General features: G+C 49.0%; 1 protein-coding gene across 2 annotated transcripts; it reads left to right on the top strand.

The window, feature by feature from the left end:
- The first annotated feature begins 262 nt into the window (after positions 1-262).
- SLC35B4 (solute carrier family 35 member B4) lies at positions 263-25,812 on the top strand. 2 transcript variants are annotated; one of them, XM_039519708.1, is made up of 11 exons: positions 308-435; positions 5,793-5,942; positions 8,763-8,876; positions 9,818-9,920; positions 12,450-12,499; positions 13,645-13,726; positions 15,410-15,470; positions 16,699-16,808; positions 17,418-17,493; positions 18,880-18,955; positions 22,258-25,812. In XM_039519708.1, the coding sequence occupies exons 4-11, from the start codon at positions 9,831-9,833 to the stop codon at positions 22,502-22,504; spliced, it is 792 nt and encodes a 263-aa protein (XP_039375642.1). In that variant the 5' UTR covers positions 308-435; positions 5,793-5,942; positions 8,763-8,876; positions 9,818-9,830; the 3' UTR covers positions 22,505-25,812. The 2 variants fall into 2 exon arrangements, with proteins under 2 accessions (XP_039375641.1, XP_039375642.1); XM_039519707.1 differs by lacking the exon at positions 5,793-5,942 and having other exon boundaries at positions 263-435.
- The last annotated feature ends 1,751 nt before the right edge of the window (positions 25,813-27,563 follow it).

Genomic DNA, 27,563 nt, shown 5'->3' with positions numbered 1-27,563 from the left:
CCGCCGCCTCCTCCCTCCCCCCCTCCAGTTGCTACAACAGCTCGTCCCTACGGGCGAGCTCAGGGCCAGGTGAGCGCTGGCAGCCCAGGAACTACAACTCCCATCAGCCCCCGGGAGCCCGGCGCCGCGCTCCGTAGGTGCCGGAGTCCATGGAGCCGGGAAGGGGCCGCGCGGGGGGTTCTGGGAGCTGTAGTTCACCGGGGGCGGAGCGGCCGTAGGGATGAACGGCAGGCGGGCGGGGGAGGAACTACAGTGGGGCGACGGGAAGCGGGATGGAGCCGGCGGCTGCCGCCTGGGTGGCGCCTGGGCCGGCGGGAGGCTCAGCGCGGCGGTGGGTGCGGGGCCCCCACCCGCTATCATGCGCCCGGCCTTGGCCGTAGGGCTGGTCTTCAGCGGGTGCTGCAGCAACGTGGTTTTCCTGGAGCTCCTGGCCAGGTGCGTGCCGGGGGGAGGGGGCTCGTGGCTGGCTGGCTCCTGGGCTAGCGGGCAGGGGCGGCTGGGCTGGGCTGTGCGGGGGGGAGGGTAGGGTGGCTGGTCTGGTCTGGGGGATGCAGGGCTCCTGGGCTGCGCTGGGCTAGGTTGGAGTGGGGGGGTGGGGGGGCTGGGCAGCTGGGCTGGGGGGGTAGCAGGGCTCCTGGGCTGGGGGGCAGAGTGGCTGGGCTAGGCTAGGCTAAGCTGGGCTGGGAGGGGGGGGGGCAGGGCTCCTGGGCTGCGCTGGGCTAGGTTGGGGGCAGGGCAGCTGGGCTGGGGGGGTAGCTGGGCTGGGGGGCAGGATGGCTGGGCTGGAAGGGGTGGGGGCAGGGCTTCTTTGCTGCTGTTGCTTGGCCAGGTGTATTGTCACTGCCTGGGGGAGGGGCATTGCCCCTGGCCTGGGGGCTCCCAGCCAGGTGAGTGTTAGCATCTTTGGGGGCAGGGTCCTTGCGCTGCCTCCGAGGCTTGGGGGCATCTGGCCAAGTGAGTTGTTAGCACCCTAGGATTGCGGGACCAGGTCTGTGCGTAGCCTGCTGGGGTGGGGAGCGCCGTGCTGGGGTCACTGGGCTAAGGCGCAGGCTGGGGGCACTTGTGAAGCTAGGGGGCAGGGGGCTAAGCAGCTTTTGGGGAGTCTGCACCTTGTGCTGGTATTGCCACCTGGTGCTCTGCCCAGCTGTAGGTGTCTGGCAGCCCAGAGCTTTGGCTGTGGGCTCTGATTCACACCTGAGCTCCTGAGGCCACCCTGCACCCTGCTGTTACAACCATGTGCTTTGATCCACCTCTGATTCAGTCCATATTTCAGCATCGTGCTATCTATCCTGTGTATGGGGCCACTGAGTAGGGGCGTTTCTGGGGTTGTTCCTTGGGGATTGGTTCTTAGCCCAATGTCATTCAGTATTGTAATCACTTATCTGGCCGATCTAATGCTGAGTTCAGAGGGGCTGCCCTGTATCCCAGAGTCCACCCTAATGTGGAGCTAGATGGCTACCTAGTGCCCATGTCTCGTAACTGGGCCCTCCAAACAACCAAACTTGGAACCCAGGAGAGACCCCAATTTCTGGCCATGCTGCAATTTAAGAGGGTGCATCACATGCTGGGGTCTATGTTCTCCCTGGGATGCATGCCTGCCTTAAAGAGAAGGGGGCTGTAGTCTGTGGCAATGCACCAGAAGTGATGGGGCATAAGATTTTAATAGTAGCAGCAACTTAAAATGTGGTGGGGCGTCTGTTTCCTTTTCCTATCACTGCTGCATTATGACTCATACGCAGATGCAGATAGTTTTCTAAATAATAGGGAGAGGAGGCCCTGGGCATAGATGGGATGGGGATAGAGACCTCTGTGTAATGGGACATGAGGGATCTCCCATGAGTTAGAAGAAAGGGGAGAATGTATGGTGGGTACCAGAGCTTGGTCTGCAAATGGGAGCATTATAGTATGATGGCAATGTACAGAGAGACTGTTACTTGTGAAAGCAGCAAAGAGTCCTGTGGCACCTTATAGGCTAACAGACGTATTGGAGCATGAGCTTTCGTGGGTGAATACATGCATCCGACGAAGTGGGTATTCACCCACGAAAGCTCATGCTCCAGTACGTCTGTTAGGGTACGTCTACACTACGGGACTATTCCGAATTTGCATAAACCGGTTTTGTAAAACAGATTTTATAAAATCGAGTGCACGCGATTTCCACAGAGTGCCAGCATATGGTGTGTGGCGTGCAATAAGCTGATGCTAAGCCTCCTTTCTCCTGAGACTGCCTGCTATCCGTTTGTTCCTTCCCCCCCCCCCCCCCGTCCTGATCATTTCCCATGCCTGGTCGTGATCCCTCGCATTTCCGCTGGGGGAAAAGGGCCGCTGGTGGTCATTTCCATCTCTCGGAAAGCAACGGCTTCCAAGATGTGCTCAGCTTTTTTCCCTGGATTGCGCGCTTTTTTGCCTGGATTGCCCTGGGCAGATGGCAATCATGGAGCCTGTTTTCTGTTTTGTGTTTGTGACTCTGTGCAGAGCAAGGCGATGCAGTGCCTGCACAGGCAGCATGACAGACAGCAGCACAGCATTTTTTTGCTTGCATGTATTTTGCTCAGCAGAGATGGTTATATTCAGCCATAAATGGTAATCAAGATTTCGTGGCTTCCATTTCCCATTTGCACTGCTGTGAATGCTGTTGCTAGCTTTGCTGGCTGCTCTTAGCCAGGGGCTGCCAGTTGGTGAATTGGTCCTCTGAGTGGTGGTATCTAATAATAGAATAAGTCCTCAAGAGAATAGAAGCAGGGCACAGCTACTAGAGAACCACTCAGAGAGAGCCAGAGAGAGAGCTGTCTCTGCCTGCAGCTCCAGATCCTGCAGAAATTATGAGCTTGGCTCTATATCACTTCCCTTCCCAACCCCACCTGTTGATTCCTGTCTTCCCTTCCTGTCCTGCCTTCCCAAAGTAGCATGTAATACCCACTTGTGTGATGAAGTAAGAAATGAGTGATAAGTGAGATATGAGTGGAAGGCAGGAAGGAGTGGCTAGATAGATCCAGCAGGTAGGAAAGGAGCACAGTAAGGAGGAGAAGGGAGTGTGAGCCCAGCATCCTCATCCCCTCAAGGGCAGGGTCTTTACTTTACTCTTTGGGGGGCTGGCTGGGGCTAGCCCAGCCCGATTATGGTTAGCAGCCATACTGCACCATCTACCACATCAACCAGGGACCATCAGGCCCAGGAGAATGGATCAGATGCTGGTCATCATGGGTGCTGGTCATCATGTCACTTGCTGCCCTGCTCCCATAGGCTGATGGACAGATACCATACCAGTCATTTACCACCATCCACCCCAAGCCAGCCAGGGGAGAGGGGGGAGTGATGCTGGGAGTTCTGGTGCATCGCATCTGCTCTGCAGCATTCAGTAAAAGTAACATGTAAAAAGAAAAAGAGAGAGAGAGGAGATTTTTTTCCTTTGGGGGGGGGGTGGGGGTGGGGGGGTGGGCGAGCTATGTGCCCCCCTGACCCACACCCACACTGTTTTAGAATTTTGAAGCATCAGCTTTGAGCTCAGAATGCAATGCAATCAGAGACTGCAGGAACTGTGTGGATGGGAGTGAGTCCCCCATCCTCCCATCCATTTGATGGCTTTCCGCTTCACGCTGTCACGCAGCAGTGCGCGCTGAGTCCCTGCTATGGCATCTGTCTCTGGATTATAAAAAATGATTTGAAATTCGCCTTCTGTAACGGAGCGCTGATAGAACAGTTTTGCCTGCCTGCCCGCGATCACGTCCGCGGCCCGCATCGCCCTTTCTCTTTTTTTTTTTTTTTTAACTTTTTCACCACCCATGCTGATCGAGCACACGCTGCCACGCCTGGGCAAACAAATTCAATTCAAAAGTTTCCTTTCTACTACTGCTACCCACTGCAAGTTCAGCAGATTGCTTCAGATTGTCAGTGGTGTGGTGTGATACCGCCGGATACCGCCGCCCGGCCCGGCGATCTGGCCACCACACACACTAAATATATGGTAATATAATACGAGCCGATAGCCCTACCTCTCGTTAGGAGGAGTACAAGAAAAAAAGAAAGAGCCTTTATACCGATATAGGCCTCCCTCTTAGTGTGGATTTGTGTTGTTAAATCGGTTTTACGCTCCTAAAACCGGTTTAAACGCGTAGTGTAGACCAGGCTTGAGTCTATAAGGTGCCACAGGACTCTCTGCTGCTTTTACAGATCCAGACTAACATGTCCACCCCTCTGATACTTGTTACTTCTGAGCGAAGGAAAATCCTCTGATAGCAGAGAGGGGGGAGCCCCTGTGCCGTAGGTTTGTGACATGACTCCCATATTATGGATGAGAAAAGTGAGGCTCAAAGACATTATAGACCTGTCTCTTTTCCACCCTGGAGGTGCTCATGTAACCTACTGGTGAGTGTGTGTCAGGTCTCCCTCTGTGCGGATCTGCAGAGGATGAGTTGTTACAGTCCCTAGCTCCGGAGACTAGACTGTTTAGCTCTAGTTGTAGCAGTCAATGCTTTTAGCTTTGAAGGTTCCCAGTTCAGTCCCCCGTGCGTCAGCCCAGCAGGCAGCCGTAGCACTAACCACCCGCTGAAGTCAGTGGCAGTTGTGAGTGCTTAGAACTTCAGAAAAATCACGCCAAGCATGTGACTTGCCCAAGGCCACCAGTGCGTCCTTGTCGAGAGTCAGGTTATCCTGGTTTACAGCCTGATACACTGCAGCGTGGCCAACCCCGGGTTTTCAAAAATCAAACCATCAAAGTCGTGGTTGACTTAACCGCTTGATTTTTTTTTCAGAAATATTACTTTTTGTTTTTATTTGCCTTCTCGTTTTTGAGCCTTTAGGATGCACTTGAGTCATGTTTTCAAGTTTTTCTCTGCAAACTTAGGGTTTTTTTGGGGGGGAAATGGGGTTTCAAATGAAAGCAGAGATATTAATATATTCACCTGACTTGAGGAGTTCAGGCACTAAAAACATCACATGACTCATGATCAATTATGAGAGCTGGCAACACTGCAATGCCTCGTATGCAAGTCACAGCCTCTTTCTGTGACTTGGTTTCCCCATCAATAACATGCCAGTGTTTACCTACATAATCTATATTTAATGTCCCTGCAGTGTTTGAAAATGCAAAGTGCTGTACAGTATTATTGGCATATGGCAATGTTTTATTAAGCTAGAGTTGAGGCTGAGCTCAGATTTTCCTATTTTAAAAGGATGGAAAAACCTCAGAAAGGATTTTGTGGTTATCAAAAAAGCAAGCAGTGGAAAGCCAGAAAATTTCAGAGTCAATGCTACAATCAAAAGAAAGCCAAACAAAGTGTGGCAATGCACAGTTTGGGTACCAAAAGAACTTCGCAATGCCTTGAGAAAAAACACTCTCTGAGATGAACTTATCTATCCATAACAAAGTCAGCTACTCACTGAGCAAGCAGAAGAATATTTTACTTCCAGTTGTACAGTGGCTAAACCAGGGCTGCACTTCTTAGCAGCCTTGAGCAGTCCACAGAAAGACACATTTTACCAGTTCCTGATTAGCCAGCAGCATACTGGGGGAAATAATTTCTCCACCCCCTCAAGCATCCATGTGCCCCCAATGAGAGCACAGACCTATCAGTGTGCAGCAATGTTGTAGCTGTGTCAGTCCCAAGAAAGACAAGGTGGGTGAGGTAATATCTTTTATTGGGCCAACTTCTGTTGGTGAGAGACACAAGCTTTTGAGCTGTACAGACCTAGCAGATTAGTTTTCAAGCCTCCTAGCCCCCGGTCAAGCAATTAAAGCCCCTAAGTCAATGAGGTTCTATATAGAGGCATGAGTCACGTTGATCTGGTTGCAGGATCAGAGCCTGAGATGATAACCTAAAAAGAAGAGAGGTGTCTGGCAGCAAAGCATCACGCCTGGTATCAGAAAGAGATCTATATGAATCCAGTTAGCAAACCAGAGTTGTGAGTTCCATGTTTTGAAACTTCACCTGAGAACACAGCAGGTAAATCATCCTCACTAAATGTAAGATGCCGACGTGCAGCAGACTTCTTTAAAGGTGACCGGAAAAAAGGACTTTTCCCTTTTTAGATTGGGCACATGCTTTTCTCCTTTGATGTATGAAGGAGGCCTGATAGGTGATGGACTCTGTATACACACACGTACATAATGTGTGAGAGAGAGTGAGCGACACTGTCCACTTTCTAATGATCTGCTGAGAGCTGGCTGGTCACATGGTTTTGGCTTTTCTAGTTGTTTCCAACTGCAAAATTGCATTGAGAGATTCCTGCTACCCCTTCCAGACAGCTGCTGTGGTTCCCGGACACTAACAGTTAGGTGATTGGGAATGGGCAGAGCAGGCTGAAAAGCTCTTCTCTGGAATGAGTTCTAGCCCAGTGGTTCTCATCCAGGGGTATGCAGAGGTCTTCCGGGGGTAGATCAACTCATTTAGATATTTGCCTAGTTTTACAACAGGCTACATAAAAATCACTAGTGAAAGCAGTACAAACTAAAATTTTATACAATGACTTGTTTATAATGCTCTATATGCAATACACTGAAATGTAAGTACAATATTTGTATTCCAGTTGATCTATTTTTAAATAATATGGTAAAAATGAGAGAGTCGGCAGTTCTTCAGTAACAGTGTAATGTGACACTTTTGTATTTTTACGCCTGATTTTGTAAGTAGTTTTTAAGTGATGCGAAACTAGGGGGTACACAAGACAAATCAGACTCCTGAAAGGGGTATTGTAGACTGGAAAGGTCGAGAGCCACTGTTCTAGCCCACGCTAAGGAGGGACCAAACACCAATCTAAAGATAGTTTTAATTAAGATACATTATAGCTCAAAGATATCTCATCATGGAATAGGGATTATAAATTCTAATTCTATAGCATGAGACAATATATTCATGTCATGTTTAAGAAAAGTTTTGTAAATAAATTCCAATAGTTCATGGATTAGGGACCAATTTTATGGGGGTCCAGGGGCTTCTGTATAGATTATTTAGGTTAATCTTTCAATCTACCCAGTGGGGCTCAGAGCTCAGTCTAGAAGATTCCATTAGAGATGGTTAGTTTTGCAGTTCTCAAACTGTGGATTTGTGTCTCCAGAGATAACATGTTTGTTAACAGCAAAAATGTTTTTAAATAAATAAATAAAATATATAGAGGTGAGAAATAACAGACCTCAACCCTATTGTCCCTCTGCAAATTTGTGGACACAAAGAGTCAATCCCTTACCTCTCTCTAAAAGTGCAAAGTTTCAAAAAGTTCAATGAATAGAAGATTGTTGGGGGCGGAATAGATCTGGACAAGGAGAAGTCTGGAGATAAATGTGAGAAGGGAGGGACAGGCAGTAGAAACAAAAGTGAAACTGTTTGAGCAGCATATTCCAGAAGTGTTGAGGTCTTTCTGAGTGTAGCCTTCATTGATTTGAGATCTACCATACCATTCTCTCACTGGAAGGGAAAACCTATAATGGCAACAGGCCGCAAAAGAGACCCAGTTTGGGAATAAGAACCATTCAAGAAATATATGTCTGCTGATAATGTTTTAAAGAAAGTCACACCAGTGAACTGGTGGAAGTCACTTAAACACTTGGATTCAGAGACTGTTGAAGTGATAATCTCACTTTTAACAGCAATAGATTCTTCTGCCGGTGTAGAGAGAATATTTTCTTCCTTTGGACTAATTCATTCCAAATTGAGAAATCATTTGGGCCTGAAAAAGCAGGAAAGCTTGTTTTTCTTTTCCAGATTATGAACAAACAGGAAAATGAAGGTAGATGACTGCGTTAGCTGCAGAAGCCAATATTTTAAGTTTCTCATGTTGACCTGGCTGACACAGTCAATTTAATTTTTTTAAAATTTCATTTAACTATTTTAGTTAAAAACAATTTTAACAAAAACGAACCTGATTTTAAAAAACTTGAATGTTTAACTAAATTCAAAAATTCATATGCTTGTTTTGTTAAAATATTATATATTTGCTGTTGAAGAAAAAAATCCAGAATACATAACGTCGTTGTTTTAGTTAAATAAAACCATTTAAATGTTTGTCTGGTGATGTTCTCCTCCTAATACAGCATGCCAAGAAAATCCTCCAAATATTAATGATTAACCTGTTGAATTGGAGATATTTATGAAGTCATTGGGAGGTGAACTATCTGCTTCAGTTACTTTTGGTAAATGAAATAACCAAACAATCATTCATTTTCTGATATAGGTGTAAAACTAATCTGAAAAGTTTTCAAAATAAATCACTTTAAAAATGTATAGTGTGTACCTTCTAAAAATGAAACCTACATCTATCTCTGAATTGTGAAGAATATGTATTAAGGTTATAACAACCAGCAAGAATGCACTTCTGTGTAGAAATCCATGATTAAATCGAGTCTTCCTGACTAGTGACTTAAATCGAATTCAGCCTGTCAGATATACAGGGATGATGGCCATCAAAGAACCTATATAGAAGAAAATGATACCCTACTTCACTTCCTATCTTAAGCCTGCTGAGTGGTGTTGCTGTGCACTGTTAAACAGCTGGCAAGCTGCTCCCCAGAGGTTGCTAGCTCCCAGTGATGAGTGAAGTGATCCTTGTGAGTAGTTTGTATATGAATTTACAGTGGAGGTGCCTATATTGCCGTGATGAAGGCTATATAAGAACCACGCTAGGTAAGCTTGTCTGGTGCGTTAGAATGGTAAACGCTGGTAAGAGCTCTATGAATGTGTGTAAGTTACTGGTCTCCTCCTCAGTGCATTCAGTTACAATTTACTGTGTGTCGTTATGTTTCTCCTTCTCTCTCTTCCCCACAAATCCAGAGAGTTTCCAGGATGCGGGAACATCGTGACATTTGCACAGTTCTTATTTATAGCAGTGGAAGGCTTTATCTTTGAAGCCAACTTTGGAAGGAAGCGGCCAGCCATCCCAATAAGGTACAATAGACTTAAATGCTTTGGCTGGGCTTGACTTGACTAGATATCTGTTCTCTCTTCACGTTTAATAAAACAGCTTATCCGTTTCTCCTGTCTAACCCCCATTCCTTTTCCAGAGTTAGCAATGCTTCATTCACAACTTGTCATGCCTGATAAAATATTAACTCATTTATCTGGGACTATTAATAGGAAACTGCGTTCAGAGTCTTCTCTCCTAAGGAACATGTTAGTAGCTGTTTAATAAGCGAGTGTTACTTTTAGGGGACTGGATCTCTCTGGGGTTTGGTAACGAGTGGGGCCCACTGGAAAGGGTGGTTAAACACTGGAATAAATTGCCTAGGGAGGTTGTGGAATCTCCATCTCTGGGGATATTTAAGAGTAAGTTAGATAAATGTCTATCAGGGATGGTCTAGACAGTATTTGGTCCTGCCACGAGGGCAGGGGACTGGACTTGATGACCTCTCGAGGTCCCTTCCAGTCCTAGAATCTATGAAATCTGGGGGGAAAGAAGTCTTGCAAAATTCTTGTTTTACCTCCACTTATTCTGTAGGGAACAGTCCTGCACTGGCAGCAGTGTGGCCTAGAAAACCTGATGGGTTTTTCCACCTCTGATCCCTGTGACCTGATGGCCTGTGTGAAATGACTTGGTGCCTAGTAGATCGCTAAATACCAACCCATTCACAGTTGGTCCCATTGTTGGCAGCCTCCTTACGGAGACTGAATTCCCCACCCACCCTGGAGCAGATGTGGGAGCATTGTTGCATGTAAGGGAGGGAGACTTGCACCGTCTGGGCTGTTCCTGTTCTGAGGATAAGCGGGGAGCTTGAGTCTCTGAGGCTGACAGATTAGCGCTGCCCGAGCATTGTGTGAGAGAACGTCTAGAAGGAGCTTCCCAGTCGTCAACTTGCTTTGCTGACCAGCCCCTTGTGTTTCCCTTTCAGATACTACCTGATCATGGTGGCCATGTTCTTCACAGTCAGCGTAGTGAATAACTACGCCCTGAATCTAAACATAGCCATGCCGCTGCACATGATCTTCAGATCAGTGAGTACCTCCTCCAGCCTTTCTCTCAGTGTGCACAATGTCCCAGGGGAGCAGAACTCGTCTGTTCAGTCTCCCTCCAGGCCCAGTTGAGGAGAGAAGCTTCGAATTGCCGTAGAGCTACAATATGCCTTACAAAGATAGCAGTGTTAGTAATGGAGAAAGGATGGCCTTGTGGTTAAGGCATTGAGTCAGAGCTTAATATGGGTTCAGTTCCCAGCTCTGCAATAGACACCCTTTGAGAACTTGGGCTGTTCCCTTATTGCCTGTGCCTCAGTTTCCCCATCTGTCAAATGGGAATAATCCAACCACCTGACAGGTGACATGAGAACTAGTTAATCTTTGGGAGGCTTTTGCACATTACAGGGAGGGCCATTGTCACGCACACACCTGGCTGTCAGGGCTGGGAACTTGTTTGTCTGCCCCTTAGTCCGGGGGGCATCAAGGCCTGGAGAAGCTTCCTTCTTACAGATGGGGAAACTGAGGCATGGAGAGGTTGAATAACTCACCTAGGGTCACAGAAGGAGTTGGTGTTAAAGCTAGTATCCAGACTCTGGAGTTCCTGGCTCCCAGCCCTGCGCTCAGACTGCAAAATAACGTGCTTCTGTTTCATGTAAAACCCCTGCATTTCACTGGTAATGTGACCTATTCTTCTCCGTTTGGCACAGTATAGGATAGATTTGCAAAGACTGCCCAGTATGAATGCAGTCCGGGAGAAGGATATGTGAGTTTGCATGTGCAAACACTCAGTAGCTATTTTTTAGTTGTACTGAGCATGTTGGTAGCACGTCTGAAAAGTAAATGAAAGTTTTGCCTGCCCTTTACATCTCTAGTTCCCTAAAACTTGCGGATTCATTGATGTGTTTTTTATGGTGCTTCATAGGCAGGCACAGAGTGCTTTACAAAAGGTGACTTGTGCCAAAATAAAACTACTAGCATGGAGAGATGTATTAACGCAGGGGTGGGCAAACTACGGCCCAGGGGCCACATCCAGCCCTTCAGCTGTTTTAATCCGGCCCTCGAGCTCCTGCCGGGGAGCAGGGGCTGGGGCTTGCCCAGATTCATGCTGTAGCTCTGCGTGGCTCCTGGAAGCAGCAGCACGTTCTCCCTCCAGCACCTACTCGTAGGGGCAGCCAGGGGGCTCCCTATGCTGCCTCCGCCCCAAGTGCTGCCCTCACAGCTCCCATTGGCTAGGAACCACGGCCAGTGGGAGCTGTGGGGGCAGTGCCTGGGGACGGGGCAGTGTGCAGAGCTGCCTGGCTGCACCTCCACATAGGAGCCGGAGGGGGGACATGCCGCTGCCTCTGGGAGCAGCTTGAGGTAAGTGCTGCCAGGAGCCTGCACCCCTGACTCCCTTCTGTGCCCCAACCTCCTGCCCCAGCCCTGATCCCCCTCCTGCTCTCTGAGCCCCTTGGTCCCAGTCCAGAACACCCTCCTGCACCCTCAGCCCCACCCCAGAGCCTGTACCCCCAGCTGGAGCCCTCACCCCCACACACAAATACCCCAACCCCTTGCCTCCGTCCAGAGCCCCTTCCGACACCCTGAACTCTTAATTTCTGGCCCCATCCCAGAGCCCTCACCCCCTCCCACACGCCAGCCCCCAATTTCATGAGTATTCATGGCCCGCCATACAGTTTTCATACCCAGATGTGGCTCTTGTGCCAGAAAGTTTGCCCACCCCTGTATTAACCCAATGAGCCATGAAATGTATGAACAGGATCATTTGGGTAAGAAGATGTCACCTGAAAGCTGAGCCACACTTCAAGAAAACTAAACCCTTCTCACCTCCTCTCTTCTGCAGCACCCTGCCATGTTAAAGCCCACACAGCATGAATGCTCGTGCGCCCGCTGCTAGTCCTTCGTGCGCCCCTAGGGGGTGCACCTCACGCCTTAGAAAATGCTGCCCCGTCCATGCTACTTTCACGAATTTTCATGTCTGCAAACCAAGTGACAAGGTGAACTTACATTAAAGCCAAAAGGAAATGTATGCTTGAGTATCAGGTATCACGTACTAGGCTGTGGAGTAGCCTTCCATGAGAAGCAGTGGCTGGCCAATCGCTTGACACATCTTAAATCTAGACTGTTTAAAAAAAAAAAAAAGAGGATACAACCTAGGAACCAGTCCTGCGCTGAGCTAGATAACCTCATCGTTCTCTCACCTGAACATCATCATTCCTGAGCCATCTCCATCCCTGCACTTATTTCGCACAATGTTGATTCCAGAAACTCTTTTAACTTGTTCTCTTCCTGAATTGCCCTTGTAACTGTTTTAGCGTAAATACAACAAGGGGAGAACCTACATTTCCCTGCCGCACCCACAAAACCTGTTACTTCTCTTCTCTGGGTCTAATGAGAATCAGTCCCTCTTTGATTTCGGTCTCTCTCCGTCCTTATCTTGAGGCTGTTACTTCTATTAGTGAACCGAACGTAACTGTTCAGAGCTCACAGGATTTCTTGTTGAATGTGTTTCTGTTTCTGGGAGGGTGCCTGACACACTGACCTTGTTTGCTTTTCTCTCTCCTTCCGCCCCAGGGCTCTCTGATAGCGAGCATGGTTCTAGGTGTCATCATTTTGAAAAAAAGGTAAATTTTACCTCCCAGTTTCATCAGAAAAATGTATGTTATTGACTCAGTCAGTGCAACAATCTGATAGTCAGCAGCATTTGGCACATGTGTAAAACTGTTAGTCTGCAAAGTGCATTAGACTTGATCTGTCATCCCCGGTGTAAATATTATCCTCCTCTCACTGATGGGGAAACGGAGGCACTGAAGGTAAGTGACTTGCCAGAGGTCAGGGCGGGAGTCGGTATCAAAGCTGGGATTGGCACTCCAGCCATACCTTTCTAAGGCAAACCGAGGCTGAATAGGAAGCATTTCAGTACTTCTGCTTTGCATTTCTGTATCACCTTCTGTCTGAGAAGTACAGTGTTCTAGGGCTTAATCGATTTATGATCATTAATCACCCCTTACTGATAGGTAAGTAGTAAAGGAGAGTTGGTCCCAGGTTGCTGCTCGTGGGCTGGCGTGTGACTATAAGTGGCTACAGAGCGATAGGGCAGAGAGTGGTTTGTCACTCAGTAGCCTCTGCAGCCACCAGCCTTCCAGCTGAGGCCTGGGTAGGATTCCCTTCCGTGTCGGGTCTCGGCTTAAATATTTCTCCAAGAAGTTTTTGTTTTTGCCGCAATAGGAGCGTGTGGGTCTTTGTCCCCCTCCAGTGGCTGGTTTATGTAAAAGCTAAGTTGACAGCTAAGCGAGCTTCAGATGCTCGTACTGTTCGCGCTGATGAGCAAGGGCTCGAGACGTGCTGCTGGGCCAGGCGGGAGTGGGGCGAGGTATTGCAGTAGGAGCTCTCTTCTGCTGATCTTTCCATCTGTGTGTGGGTATCAGGGAATGAAAAGGAAATGGCTCAAGCAAGAAAGTAATCAGAATGACATGATCTTAAGGCTGCCTATCTTGTGATCTAGCGGGGCTAGGAACCCTTTGGTCCTGGACTTGCTCTTGGAAAGAGAGCACTTAAATCTCTGAGCATGGAAGGGGCTAGAGATGAAAGAGCTTTTCCTTGGATCTTCTGTTCAGCAGTTTCCAATCAGTAGTTACTCCAGATTTACACCAGGGTAACTGAGGAGAATCGGGCCTAATGCCTCTTCAGTGCAGCATTGGGTGAAAGCTCCCAGGTTGGAAAGGGTGGACTACAATGCTGAAATGTCTCTGTTCTTCTCTTGTTGCAGATACAGTGTGTCGAAATACACATCCATAGCCCTGGTGTCCGTGGGGATCTTTATCTGCACTTTAATGTCTGCAAAACAAGTGGTAAGGAATGCTTTCCAAGGGTCTGAGTCTGTACAGCTGTGAGCCCTATTAACAGTAGGAGCCGCCACTGATGCCTTAATCAGGCAATTCCCTTTGTGTCAATGGGAAGAAAGTGCACTGCATATTTTTTGTCTGTTTCCCTAGAGAGCTTCCCCACAGTCAGACACCTGATTTTTGCTGGCCTTCCCCTTTATTTATTTATTTTTATTTTTATTTTTTGAATAGTTCAAGGTGCCCTTTATGACATGCTGCTTAGTTTTTGCTTTTCCTAGGGGCACACTGAATATCAAGTTACTTTCATCTACAAAGGAAACAAAATAATTGGGGTTAATGTATTTGATTATTGCACTGCCATTGTGGTGACACTGCTTAGACTGGCAGCGTCTATCTAAAAACCTTGCTCTCAGCTTCCAGAACTGCTCACTTTTCAAACTAGAATTTTCCAGGCCTGGCCCGAAACCAAGGGTGATTTTTATTTTTGGGGTAAGTTTGAGCATAAACAGGATGGCAATTTTTTGGGAGCAAGGAGAGTGTGATTTTTGGGGCAGGGAGAATACACACAAGTGTGTAACTTTTCTTGTTTGAGGTTTTTCCTTCTTCGTTCAACAGCTTTTAAGCAGGTAAGTCCAGAAAATTGAAACTGACCATGGAGATAGGGCTCAGAGAGATGCCCCTTCCAGGGTCTTGGTGAAAACTGATTTAATTTGGCCGTTTTGAAGGTTTGAATAGTGTGTAAGCCCACTGCAAACTTACAGTGACAATAACATTTTATCATGGGGGAAAATATACTTAAGAACGTAGGATCAGAAAGGACCTCACGCTGTCAATCTCCTGCTGTCATAGGCAACTGTAGAGAAGAAAAACTTACTAGATTCTCATGGAGCCCAGCCTGGTGGATTGCGCAATAACTATAAGCAGCTCTGTTGCTCTGACACAGAGACAGCTGCTTACAGTTAGTCTGCAGTGTAAGAGGCTGGGTTCTGTAAGATCCTTGCTTATTTAAATGCAGATTCGGGAGATTAGTGCATCCACAGATGCATTAAACAGCTGTACTTAGACTAGACTAGTAGTAATAATCCAAGTTAACTTTAATAGGTCCACAGCAAATACTGTGAGTTAGGCATGTGCCACAGAGTGCAGGCTTGGCTATCGGCGTATGTGAGTCTGTATCCCATTTTCAATAGAGACACGCCTGAATACGTCTGTTTTCCACCCCGCAAAAGCATGTGTGCACCTGCAGCTCCTGTCAGACTTGGGCTGTGCAGCATGGTACTTTTTTATTATTATTGGTAATTGATTATTTTTTCCAAATACAACAAATATCCCAAAATACCAGCTTCATCGTCACGCACACAGTCAGTCAAGGGTTAGGAGAAAGGGAGGGGAGGGGAAGCGGCATATGTCTTCAGCCAGCATGTTCCTTTGAAAGGGATGCTTTGCTGATCAGTCTTCATCTTCTGTCCAACAATCCCACTAAAGCAGTGGTGAAAGCCGTAACTGCCACATACTCTCTTTAACCAGTGAAGGAAGGACACTCCAGGCTGTCTTTGATATACTGTTTGTACATAGGTTTGGAACACAATCCCTCAGCTATTGGGAACAGAGAGACAAACTTAGTCTCTTGCAAGCTGCCCAACTGCATCCATTATAATGCTCTGACTCTCTTCTCCCCACCTTCCCTAGGCGTCTAAATCCAGCTTAAGCGAAGAGGACGGACTCCACGTCTTCATGTGGTGGCTGTTAGGTCTGTAAGTGCAGTGACGCTAATTGGCTTTGCAATTACGTTGGTCGAAGTTGCTCTCACGGGGCTGATCTCCAGGCCTGCAGCCGTGCTTAAACGGCACGGCAGCAGAGAGCGATGGGACACCCGGCTCCAGGGATCAGTTGTGTTTCTGCTGTCAATTTAAGCAGAATCCCGTTGCCCTCTCTCGCCCTGTTGATACAAGCCTATCACGTTGCAAAAAGTCGTTTGCAACCAGCTGGTCAAAGATAGCATCTGAAGTGTTTGTGTGAGGGGTGGGTTAGTGATGGAACTGGGTTGCTCCTTTATCAGGTCCCTTCCCAGGTTACTTTTCTGCAGTGAATTTGAGAGATTCATCTTAAGTCAAAAAGGGCAGAGTCTGATCTCCATTGGACGGGTGCCGCTGATGTAACCGAGATTAGAATCTGGGCCTAGCTCTGTAAAGCAGACTCCCCGTAGGAAACAGACATGGGAGAATAACCTGAGAAATGATGGCTTCTGAAAGTATCGCAGCATCCCGTCGTCAGCTGAAGCTGGGGATGGGGAGTAAAAAATTGCTTAGAGATCAAAGGGCCGTCTCAGTCCTGGGTGTCATTCCATTGCCTACAGCAGGATTAGACCAGGGATGTATTTGGCCCCATGTGTATGCCGACAATATGGCCCAATTCCTCCCTACAATAGAGGGACCTTCTTGTTCACCCAGGTGCTGCAGACTACACCATGAGGGAGCAGTTACCTGCAAGCTTGGTTGTATTTTATGGGTCTGATGTACCACAGGGAACCTTTTTAAAAAACTGACACTGAAGAGTTTAATATGGGCAGTCTTCACTTTCTGGCTGCTTCCAGGGGCTGGGGTTGATATCTTGAGGAACTCAATGTCGTCACTTGTCTCTTTGCATGTGGGGCAGTAATTCCCTCTGTGCTCTGCAGGGGCTGGCTTCCGATGTTCAATATCAGTCAAGGGGGTAACAACATCTAAAGCAGCTAAATCACTTTTGAAAATGGGCCTTAGGTGCTTAAATCCTATTGGCTTTCCATGAGACTTAGCGTCTGAGTCACATGGGTAAAATATTCAACGACCCCTAACATCTTTCGGCTGTGGCACCTGTCTCTTGTGGGCTTTCCCATTCTCTTCCGTTTCAAGTCGCGCCCTGGTGATCTGCCTACGCTGATTGATTTGAGGTTTATTAAGCTTTGAGGCAGGGATAGTGAGGCTGCTTTTCTGTTGCAGGCATCGCGGCACTGACCTTCGCCCTGCTTATGTCAGCCAGAATGGGGATCTTTCAAGAGACCATCTACAAACAGTTTGGAAAGCATTCCAAGGAGGCACTGTTTTACAATGTAAGCAACTGCTGGCTTTATCTCAAACCAAACCATTCCAAATATAAATTTCATGTAGTTTTCCAGTCTGTTCTATGCGATAGACCCATTGACCCGACTGGAACCTTTTTTTAGAAAGAATCCAGACCTGAAGGCCCTGATCCTATGGTCAGAGTCATGCAGGCAATCCCTGGCTGTGCTCGGCAGTAGGAAATGTTTTGCAGGAAATAATCCTGCATGATGAACTTCCCATCTCTACGTCCTATGATGCCAGGTTACCATACTGTAGAGGGGATCGGGGAAATGAGGCCTGATCAAAAACTGTCCCCAAACCTCTTGCTCAGGTGTTTAGCCCTTTAGAACATGAGGGCTGGGTCAGTGAATGCATTTCATCCTGTCGTAATCCCAGGCTGCTCTGCCAAGAGGGACTGATCATTTTGACTTGGGATGGATAAGCGGTACGTGAGCTCAGCTTGTACACGGGCAGCCTCGTAGGGGCAATTAGTATGTTAAAGCATTTGTCCTTTAACATTAGTTGAGATGCACATACACTGGCTCCCTGTACTGATGTGGATTCTCTGCATGGTGTCAGTTTAAAGCTCTGCATTGGATTTCTGTCTCTTGCCATAGCATGCCCTGCCCCTCCCTGGCTTCCTCCTCCTCGCTCCGAACATCTACACCCATGCTGTTCTCTTCAGCCAGTCTGGTGAGTTTTCTTTGTGCAAGTCGATGCTCTTGTCGATTCCCTGCACTGCAGGAATCTCTGGGTGAGACACTCTGGCTGGTGGTTATGTAGGTGAGCTTAAGTAATTAAAATGTTCCCTTCTGAACGGAAGTCTGTGAATTGGTATGGAGAATGTTTTAACCCAAGAGGGATTAGAAACTCGTCAAGTTCCCAACCCTGCTAATACACCTGTGCTTAACTTTATGTATCATCAGGAGTCCCGTCAAAATCAGTGGGTCTGTTTTGTGTGCATAAAGTTACTCACGCAGAAGGGAAAACCTGAAAACTGGTGAATGTTATTGTTAAATAAGCCCCACCTCACATACACAGATCCCCAATTTTATCTGACAGCCAAAAATTTTTCTCCATGACGTTTCGTAAACCGGTCCCCCTGTAATGCACAGCTCATCTTCCATCACAGCCATTTCAAAATGAAAATCCTTCTCTCCAGCGGAAAAGAAGGGCTGTTCTTCCTCCCCATTCAGAAAATCAAGTGATAACAGATTTCATTAAAGCAGTCACATAAGTGAGGCCGATGAGCACAATAATTTGAATGAACAGATCAGATTCTTTGGTTGAAATTGGCGTAGCTCTGAAATTGGAATCAATGAAGCTGCAGAGGCTTACAGCAGCTGAGGATCTAGCCCATGATGCATGTCCGGGTAGATGAACTGTGTGAAAATGACAAATGTTTTCATACAACTTTTTCACACAAACTTCTCCGGGCGGGTATTGCCAGCACAGAGTTGCCTTCTGAGATTTCCTTTCCTCCCCCAAAAACTTGCAGAAGCACGTGCAAAGTGGAATTCATGTTCTCATTGCCAATAGCTGCTTGATAATGGACCCATCTTCAGCTGTGAATTCAGAAAATCACAGCTCTCGTGGTGCTTATCATGGCAAAAGCTTTGCCCGGCTTCTGTGTAATGCACATCCAGCAGGAGACACCAAAGGGTGAGCAGTAAGAGATGCCACCTCACCGTGATAGTTCCGTCTAGCGATAAAAGTCAAGTTACCACACTGGATCAGAACCAGAACTGGGCCCCTTTCCAGGTGGTAGAGCCCTGTGCCGCTGGAGCATGTGCAACCGTCACTGCTTTCCAGTCTGCTTTAGAATTCCCTTGAATCTGAATAACCCTTCGGTCTCCAGAGCTGTGGTGTGTTTATCCCCAGCGCGGAGACAGCATGGTCAGTCGCAGTGCAAGCTCCCCACAGCTTTTCCTGCATACCTCGCGGAGTGAGACGCAATTGAGGGGCTTCCCTGCTGAGACCACCAAGAAGGGGGCTCGTTGCCATTGTGTGTGTTTTTGTGCTTTTAAAAGCTGGGCCGAGATCAGACATGGACCTTTCTTCTTTCCTCTCTCCTCGCAGAGCCATTCCAAGTCCCGGGGATCGGGCTGACCTTGCCGATCATGTGGTTTTACCTCGTCATGAACGTCATCACTCAGTATCCTTCAAACGCACGGGTGGTAGAGCCAGGGCAGGCAGCGGGGATGCTAGTGCGTTGAGAAAACTCGGCCGAAAGATCAGTGGTGTAAATCCTGCCCTGTGCTCTGAGACCTCCCCGAATTCAGAGCTGATGCGCAAGAGGTGCTGTCAGCTGCTGAAGCAGCGTGCGTGTTGTTTCCAAGAGACCAGAGACAGGTGCGCTTGAGCTGATGTAAGATACTGAGACAGCAGCTAAACTTTTACTACTAATTATTATTGGAAGTGTGTGCGTGAAGCTGGTAAAGGCCGGCAGAGAGGGTCCCGGCAGAAGCCTTGCTCTCTGAATTCAGGCAGAATGCAGTGCAGGAAGGCAACAGAAGAGACAGGGACCCAAGCGTTTCGATAATGGCACCCTCAGGTTGCTTGTTGGTTGTGAACACACCTCAGCGATTCCGGGATGAGACAGATACTCCTGCAGTTTGTCACCGAGTTATGGCTTGCGGTTATTGTAAGCTCTTTGGAAGGGGGAGGCATCTGTTTTTGTTCCCTCCCAATCTCTGTGCAAGGATTGCTCTGTTCTGCAATGGCAACTTGTGTGCCACCTGCATATAAAGCAACAGTGGTTCATCTAGTACAATAGACCACCTCCTGTCGTACTGCAGCAAACCAATCCTCCACCTAGACCAGTATCCCTCTCTCTGAAAGCAGCCACTGCGGGGTACTTCAGAGGAAATTTGGAAAGAGATCGAGACAGCTGGGCATATATAATTTGAGTCGAGTAGGAGCAGAAGCCAGCCTAGGGTCCTGTGTGTGTGGAATGGCTTGACAACTAACTGGCTTTAGCACTTAGGCAGCTCTGCTTAGCTATGATTGAGCTCTACCTTTGTCCTCTACACTTACTGGGCCAGAGGAGGGTGGAAATATTCCTGTGAATACAAACACTCTTGCCTATCCAGGGGAAGGGGAAAGGTGGATCAGTGAGAAGCTTCCCGATCCCCAAAAAAGGCAGCCACCTGGCTCTGTGTTGAAATTCTCCCACCCCTTTGTCTTAGAATTCCCCCCCCGGCTCTCTGTCCTTATTTAACTATTCCCTCTGCAGCCCAGCTAGGAGCCTTTCTACTTACTGCTTCCCAAGCCTCTTGGTAAAAAAAAAAAATCTTAAACACGTCTCTCCTGTATTCTAGCAAGGGGGCGTGGAGGGGAAGAGACTTCTCCACTCCAGCTGTTTATCAGCTTATGCCCTGCAGCAGGAGGATTGATAGCCCCTAGATTTAGCCTACCTGGTCTTGCAGCAGGTGCTGTGAGCATATCAGTGCAACTTTTTAACCCTTCTTTAAGAGAGCGGCTGCTCTAGCACCGTGTGTTTGGGTTTGAGATTATGATGGCTGGATTCTCAGAGAGCTCTGGCTGGTGTCGAAGACTGGGAGGATTCATATAGACCAGGGTTGGGCAAACTACGGCCCGGGGGTCTCATCCAGCCCTCCAGATGTTTTAACCAGCCCTCGAGCTCCCGCTGGGGAACAGGGTCTGGGGCTTGCCCCACTCTGCGCGGCTCCCAGAAGCAGTGGCATGTCCCCTCTCCGGCTCCTATGCATAGGGGCAGCCAAGGGACTCCGCAAGCTTCCCCAAGCGCTGCCCCTGCAGCTTGCATTGGTCAGGAACCGCAGCCAATGGGAGCTGCAGGGCCGGCACCTGCAGACAGGGCAGCACGCAGAGCCATCTGGCCGTGCCTCCACGCAGGAGCTGGAGAGGGGACATGCCACTGCTTCTGGGAGCTTCTTGAGGTAAGTGCTACCCAGAGCCTGCATCCCTGACCCCCTCCTACACCCCGACCCCCTTCCCCAACCCTGATCTGCCTCCCGCCCTCAGAACCCTTGGTCCCAGCCCGGAGCACTCTCCTGCACCCCCAACCCCTCATCCGTAGCCCCACCCCAGAGCCTGCAGCCCCAGCTGGAGCCCTCACCCTCCCCTCACTCCAGCCCCCTACCCCAGCCCAGATCCCCCTCCCACACCCTGAATTCCTAATTTCTGGCCCCACCCCAGAGCCCACACCCCCAGCTGCAGCCCTCACCCGCTCCCGCACCCCAACCCCCAATTTTGTGAGCACTCATAGCCCGACATACAATCTCCATACCCAGATGTGGCCCTCGGCCCAGAAAGTTTGCCCACCCCTGACCTATAGACACTGCAAACAGCTGTGGAGACATATTAAGGGCTCAGAAGAGGAGAGTGAATTTTGTGTCTCTCTTTAAAGTCAACTCTTTCTGGGTGGGGGTGGATCTTGAGTATTGCCTTGTAGCTGGTGGCCTTGAGTCATGTACGTCTAGCCCTGAATAATGTGGGGAATGAGGCTACTAGCGCTTATACTTAAAGGCGCATGGTAGTGATCCCGAATCTCCTAGGGTTTGCCCTCCGTTGAAGGACATCCTATCACCCCTTGTATTGGGAGAGCTGTAAAGGTGCGTGGACGTTGGTAGGAATTCCCGGAGCGTCTGCAAACCCAGCTTCTGGGCACGGGGCATAGAGCAAAGGAGCAGAAAGATCTCCCAGCCGTGCTCCATTGGCTCGTTTGGATTGTGCATGAATGGCTGGCTGGAGCCTGGGAAGGGGGTAGCTTTGAGGTGCCTTTGCAGCTGTGTTGGGCAGATGAGCCTATATAGACTGTAGGCGATCGGGGCAGCAGGAGCCGCACCTGTGAATATCTGTCATGGCTATGAGCAGGGGCAGTGTCTGTACGTGCCATGAAACGGAGGAAGAACAAGCCCGATGGGCAGATCAGAAATATGTTAGCATTAAACGAACATGAGCAAACCCAGCTTCCTTCTGGGGTGAGAGGCCTTCGCGGAACTGGGAAGGGCGACGGGGACAGAGGGCCTGGGAGGTGCTGCAGGACTGGAGTGAGCTGAGCAGAGCTGAATGGGAGCCCATGGCTGGAAGACCAGGGAGTGAAAGGAGGGTTGCAGGTCAGGACGGAGGGGCATCAGCAGAGCTGTGTCGGGAGGGGGAGAGCAGTACTGGAATAGGAGGGTGGGCTGCGGGGCAGGATTGAGGGGCATGGGCGGAGCTGTGCGTGTGGAGAGAGACCAGGCGGGAGGGACTGTGGGTCAGGCTGGAGGGGCATTGGCCGAGCTGGTATGAATGGCAGGGGTTCTGCAGCTCAGAAAGCGGCACTGTCCCTGGCTCAAGCTGGTGCTCTCCGTTTCACTTTCCTGAGCGCTTAATCCGTCCGCCGGACCCACCCACGGCCCCCGTGTTCTCAAACAGCCAACCAAAGTCACGAGCTTCTCTCCACTCGCTGTGCCCTTAACTCGCCCCACCCAGATACGTGTGCATTCGGGGAGTCTTCACCCTCACCACGGAGTGCACCTCCCTGACCGTCACCCTGGTGGTGACGCTGCGCAAGTTCGTCAGCCTCATCTTCTCCATCCTGTACTTCCAGAACCCCTTCACCGCCTGGCACTGGCTGGGCACCCTCTTCGTCTTCGTGGGCACGCTGATGTACACCGAGGTGTGGAACAGCCTGGGGCCTCTGCTGGCCAGGCACAGGACGGAGGCCAAGAAGGAGTAAAGGACTGTCTCCGCAAGGACCGTTTTTCATGGTTTTACAGGGCAGAGCCCCAGTTTCTGTGCGAGAGAGGAGCTGCTGGCTGTGCCAAGCTGGTGGGGAGCGTGTAGCCTCCGCTGGGGAAGAGAACGAGTTTAGCGTTCGGCTCGCAGCCCCTTTCGTTTTAAAATGGCCCTTTTTAAAATTTTTAATACTGTAAAGGTAACAGGCCCGGCACTGGCTCCCTGCCTGTGGTGCTGTCGGCCCATCCTCCCTCCCCGCCGGTCTGATTTAACCCTTTGGCTGCCGTCCATGACCATTCTCATTACTGTCCTCGCAGCCTGGTGCGCTCGAGCGGCACGGCAAGGGCTTGCGCCCTGACCCGCCCGGTGGTGCTACTGCCCAGCGCGGCATTGTAAAGTTCAGTCACAAAGCGTGGATGCCGAGCCCTGGCTCCTGGGCAGCTGCAGCTACCGACTCTTCCCAAGTCCCCTGATCCCTCTGTGAAATCCTCCTGCCGTTCCTGGCTCGTGGCTGGGAATGATGCGTTCTGCGCCGCCGCAGAGCCTGCAGCGAAACACTCCATTTGTGAGAGCGCGTTGTGGGCTCTTCGGTGAGCCTAGACTTGTGAGAGAGGCTTTTAAAAGGTCGATCACACTGGTGTCCTCGTCTCTTGCTTCATTGAGACACTGAAGTATGTAAGATCAGGGCTTGACTCAGTTTCTCTTTGTAGGTCACCTTTTAAAGCGCAGGTGACAAATGGCACCAGAGGACTCCATCCTTGTCAGCTGCCCAGTTCCCAGGTTACTTTTCCCCTCCTAATTGCTAGTGTAGTAAAGCCAGCCCGGAGCCAAAGAACCCAGCTGGACCAGACAGGTTCTGCAGGCCAAATTAGACACCCGGTGACTCCTAGCAACCCCAGAGTCCAGTGGGTTTGTCGAGATGAGACTGATTAGAATTTAGACTATTCTACTGGAGCACAAGATGCAATAGCCAAGAGTGAGTGAGCTGGAGGCTGTCGGCTCTGCCTGGCTCAGAGTAGAGGCTTTGTTTGTGTTACTGAACGCAGCCAGGGAACAGATCTCTCCAATCAGAAGGTGCCTCTTTCACATTCCCTTTGCAGAGGAGAACAACCCTGTTGAGTGATGTGCCCAGTGAAATTACAGGTGTTTCCCCCGAAAGGCTCAGAGGAAGTCAACCACATTGAAGGCCTTTGCATGGTTGACTATCCCCTAAATCCCATGCTGAAGTTACTGCTCAGGTCTAACATGGCGCTTTCCCTATGGTCTCCACTCTTTACCCCTGTGCTGCTGCTGCTGCTTGAGCCTCTGAATCAACCAGCTGTGGCGCTCCTGTGACATCAGGTCCATAAAGATGGCTTCCCCTTAACATCCTGCCAGATGACATTGCAAGATCTAGCAGCCAACCTTTCCGATCCTCACTTCGATTTGGGTGTGCCAGTTCTACCCACCTGTGTTAGGATTTATACATCCAGGCCCCGAGTGAGGGTTTGGCTACAAGCGCACAGACCTGTTCTGTGCATTGTGGTAGACCTGGCCAGCAGTGTTCAGGAATGAGCTTACACAGGGCTTGGAGCAATAGAGAATTAATAGTGGCAGGTCTGTGTTGTCCTTTCTAGGTGCAAGGAGGAAAGATAAATGTGCAGTAACAAACCCACAAGTGAGTACCTGCTGGGACTCTGCTAATGGGTGAAAGGGAAGAGGCATAAACCGATCTGAATACAAAGCCAAGATGTTCCTGTATTAGATTACATGTACTGCCCTCAAGCAGCTAGCCCAGCATCTGACTAGAATAAGACGTGATAGCGGAAGAGCGAAAGCCATCAGAAGTAGCTCTGATGGTGGCAGCCTTCAGCGGTCTCAGCAGAGAACAAGGACTGAATTAGCCACCATGATGACCTTTAGCAGAGGTCACAGCTGGTGCCTTGTGGGAGAGCTTGCAATGTCACTTCCTGGAACTGTTCCATAGCCAGATTAGCTCCCCATTTTCAGCTGTCTTGACTTTGAGCAGCTGGTCAAACTAATTTACAGCTTCCTTGGCTATTTAAAGTGTCCGCTCATAACACAGACTAAATGAAAGGAGCATAATCAGCCAGCCTGTCCTTTTCATGCTCCATTGTTCCTAACGCTCTTTAAGTTTGACAACAAGACTTTGTTCCATTGACTGCACCTCTAATTTGTCAGAGAACCGCTCACAAGCAAACACCCCTATGTTACAATCAGTGTTCAAGTGGACGGGAAGGGATTCATTGCCTTTGAAGTTCCCTGTTCCTTGTAACTGAAGCTGTCCATAGCAGGATGGAGTTGGCATCTACTGGCTCAGAGCAATATTTCTGAGGAGCAAAACTTCCTGCCTTCGGAGTGCCCCAAACGACACATGGTTTTCCAAGTATTTTCTCAGGCAGGGGGAGAATAAGGTTACTAGACTGTCTGGACAGTCCCTCCCTCCCACAACTAACTTGGTTTAAACCCTGCTTCAGCTCATCAGCTGGTATGTACATACCCCGGGAAAGACCAGCCCAGAAGTAAGATTTCCATCTTGAGCTTCATCATGGGGGGGGGGAAGCATTTTACCCAGACTCAGAGCAGGGAGTGTGCGCAGCACAAGTAGAATTCAGTGTTAGAGCAGCCGTAAAGCTTGTAGATCAAAGAGTGAAAATATGGCCTGGGGCTGAGACCTGGAGTCAGATTCAGCACTGGCCTCCACTCCACGTGAAACCAGTTTACACTAGCTGTGAATGTGGCTCACGTAGTTTGGGTTCACTGTTGCTAGCCAAACGGTAGCTTGGCAAGTGTAAAAGTGAATGTAACGTCGTATTTGAACATAGGCTGCTCTCATTTATCAGCTATACTGTACGTGGTCTCTTGTTTCATGTGATGCTGTTATTTTTGCCATGTTCCGTATTTGGATTTTATTTGAATGAAATCGACATGATGTTTTTACGTATATCTCTGTTTACAAGACAGTCTAGGTGTCGCAGCGTAGTTCTCACCAGACACCGGTAGTGGTGGCTTCCCTCCTGTATTCTAGTATCTCTAAGTGATAGTCTCTATAAACTCATGAGAGGCAGAGGGGAAGGAAAATGCTGAGACAACCTGGACTATCCAGAGACACCCTGTCAGTGTTCTCACGGTAGGGGTGGTGGACTTGTTTTTAAAATGTACACTTGAATGACCGACGGTGATTTAGCGCATATGCAAATAGACACTTGAAAAGGCCCAACCCCGAAGATCTGAAATGCTTTCTGAATGGAAGTAGAGATTTAGGTTTGGGGTTTTTCTTTGGTTAAATAAATCTGCTCCTGACCCTTAGCTTTTGTTGTGACTGCTGACTGTGACTTTTACTGTTGTATGTTCCTTCTGCTGAACACTCTTTGCTAAGGGAAGTAGCCCTGGTACTGGTGCCATGAAGTCATACCGCCTTCAATAGGTGGGCTTCAGAGCAGGCTCTCTGGTTTCAGGGTTAACCTTCCTGCACGGGAGCAGCCAACCAGCCCCAGCGTTCGCAGATGACGGGGTGCCACGGCTCAGTCCAGAAGGTCAGTAACTGGTCTCAGTGTCGGCTTCCAAACAAAAATGAACGTTGAGCAGCCAACGGCACGTGAGCAACCAAGGAGCCCTGGCCTTCCTGCTGCTACCAGATCCAGTTCTGAAGGATCTTGACTGTCCATCAGTAAAGAACACGCACTGAGGGGGAACAGAGGATGGCAGCCGAATCAGAGTTAGAATTGGGTGGTGGAGACTAGGGGTTATTTTCCAGTGGGGCAGAACCCCCCATTTCTACTTGAAGTCAGTGGGAGCTGAAAACCAGGCACTTCAGGGTTTTTTTTCTAGCTGGGAGGGCAAGGCTGGTTTGAAAGCTAATTGCTCTAAAGTTAGACTAAGGGCAGTGGCTACTTTAGCTTGTTCTAAACTCAGATTTAACACAATCCCTATCAGCCTACCCATCGCCAATATCTATATCGCCTCTATTACAATGGCGTCTGGGCGTCTCATACTCAACAGAACAGCCCTGTAACGTGGGCAGTGCTAGGCACCCAGTTTACAGATAATGAACAGGGGCACAGAGAATTGAATCCAGGTGTCCTGAGTTGCACCCTAGCCATATGACCAAAGTTTTGGAAAGGAACCTCGCCCAGGTAGCAAACTGGCAGGGAGCAAGAGGCTTCTTTTGAAGGGCTAGGACCTAGCGTATGGATGGAAAGTCATTGTCATCCTGATGTTGTCATAGAATTCTGTACTGTTACAGCCCCTACAACTGTCCCACAGCCTTCTCCCACCTGGCGGCTCCCTTAGAAGCAAAACTGCACCTCACACAATGCACTGTTAACCTGTGGAACTCATCGCCATGGGATGTTGAGCTGGCAAAGTATAACTGGGTTCAAAAAAGAATTGGATAAGTTCATGGAGGAGAGGTCCAGCAATGGCTATTCGCCAAAATGATCAGGGATGCAACCTGTCCATACGCCTGACACACGAGCCCAGATTCTCAGAAGTTGGGTGCCTAAAGTGAGATGCCCCAAGTCCCTATTTAGCCAACTCACTAAGTGGGCCAGTGTTTAGTGCGGGGGCTCAGCATTTCTGAAAATCAGGCCTCTGCCTGAGTTGCCTAAATATCGACTCCACTGCCTAGTCAGGCTGCTGACTTCTGAAAAGCTTGGTGTGCAGCTGTGCTTTGTACTTGGGGCGTATTTTGTTCAGTCCTGCTGATTTGGCTCTCGCCAGCCAATGAAGACATGAGCCAGACCCTCAGACAGGCTTTCCGCTGTTAAAGCCAAGTAGTGGGGAATGTGAGTTGATGATGAAGCAGATGACTGAGGGCCTCCTATACGCTAGTGAAGGCTCAGTCGCTTTATAAAGGGGTAACGTGCTAACAGAGAGACCTCCTCAAAGCCTGGCCGTAATTTCACGTTTAACATACACGCCTATAAAACCCCCATATTACACATTTAATAGCTGCACTTCATTCCGGAGCAGTTACGGCGTCTATATTTCTAATTTAACAAATCATCTTTCTCCCCTAACATTGCAGAGGTCGGATTAATAAGTGCCCTTCTGCTGGG

Source organism: Mauremys reevesii, linkage group 1 (genome assembly GCF_016161935.1).
Source record: "Mauremys reevesii isolate NIE-2019 linkage group 1, ASM1616193v1, whole genome shotgun sequence".
NCBI lineage: Eukaryota > Metazoa > Chordata > Testudines > Geoemydidae > Mauremys > Mauremys reevesii.
This window is presented reverse-complemented; position numbering and strand designations above follow the sequence as displayed.

Bases quoted from the DNA above. Each gene is read 5' to 3' on its own strand.
- SLC35B4 (XM_039519707.1), top strand. From the start codon at position 359: ATGCGCCCGGCCTTGGCCGTAGGGCTGGTCTTCAGCGGGTGCTGCAGC. The intron at 8,877-9,817 runs GTACAATAGACT...TTTCCCTTTCAG, and splicing joins CGGCCAGCCATCCCAATAAG to ATACTACCTGATCATGGTGG. The intron at 16,809-17,417 runs GTAAGCAACTGC...CTCTTGCCATAG, and splicing joins AGGAGGCACTGTTTTACAAT to CATGCCCTGCCCCTCCCTGG.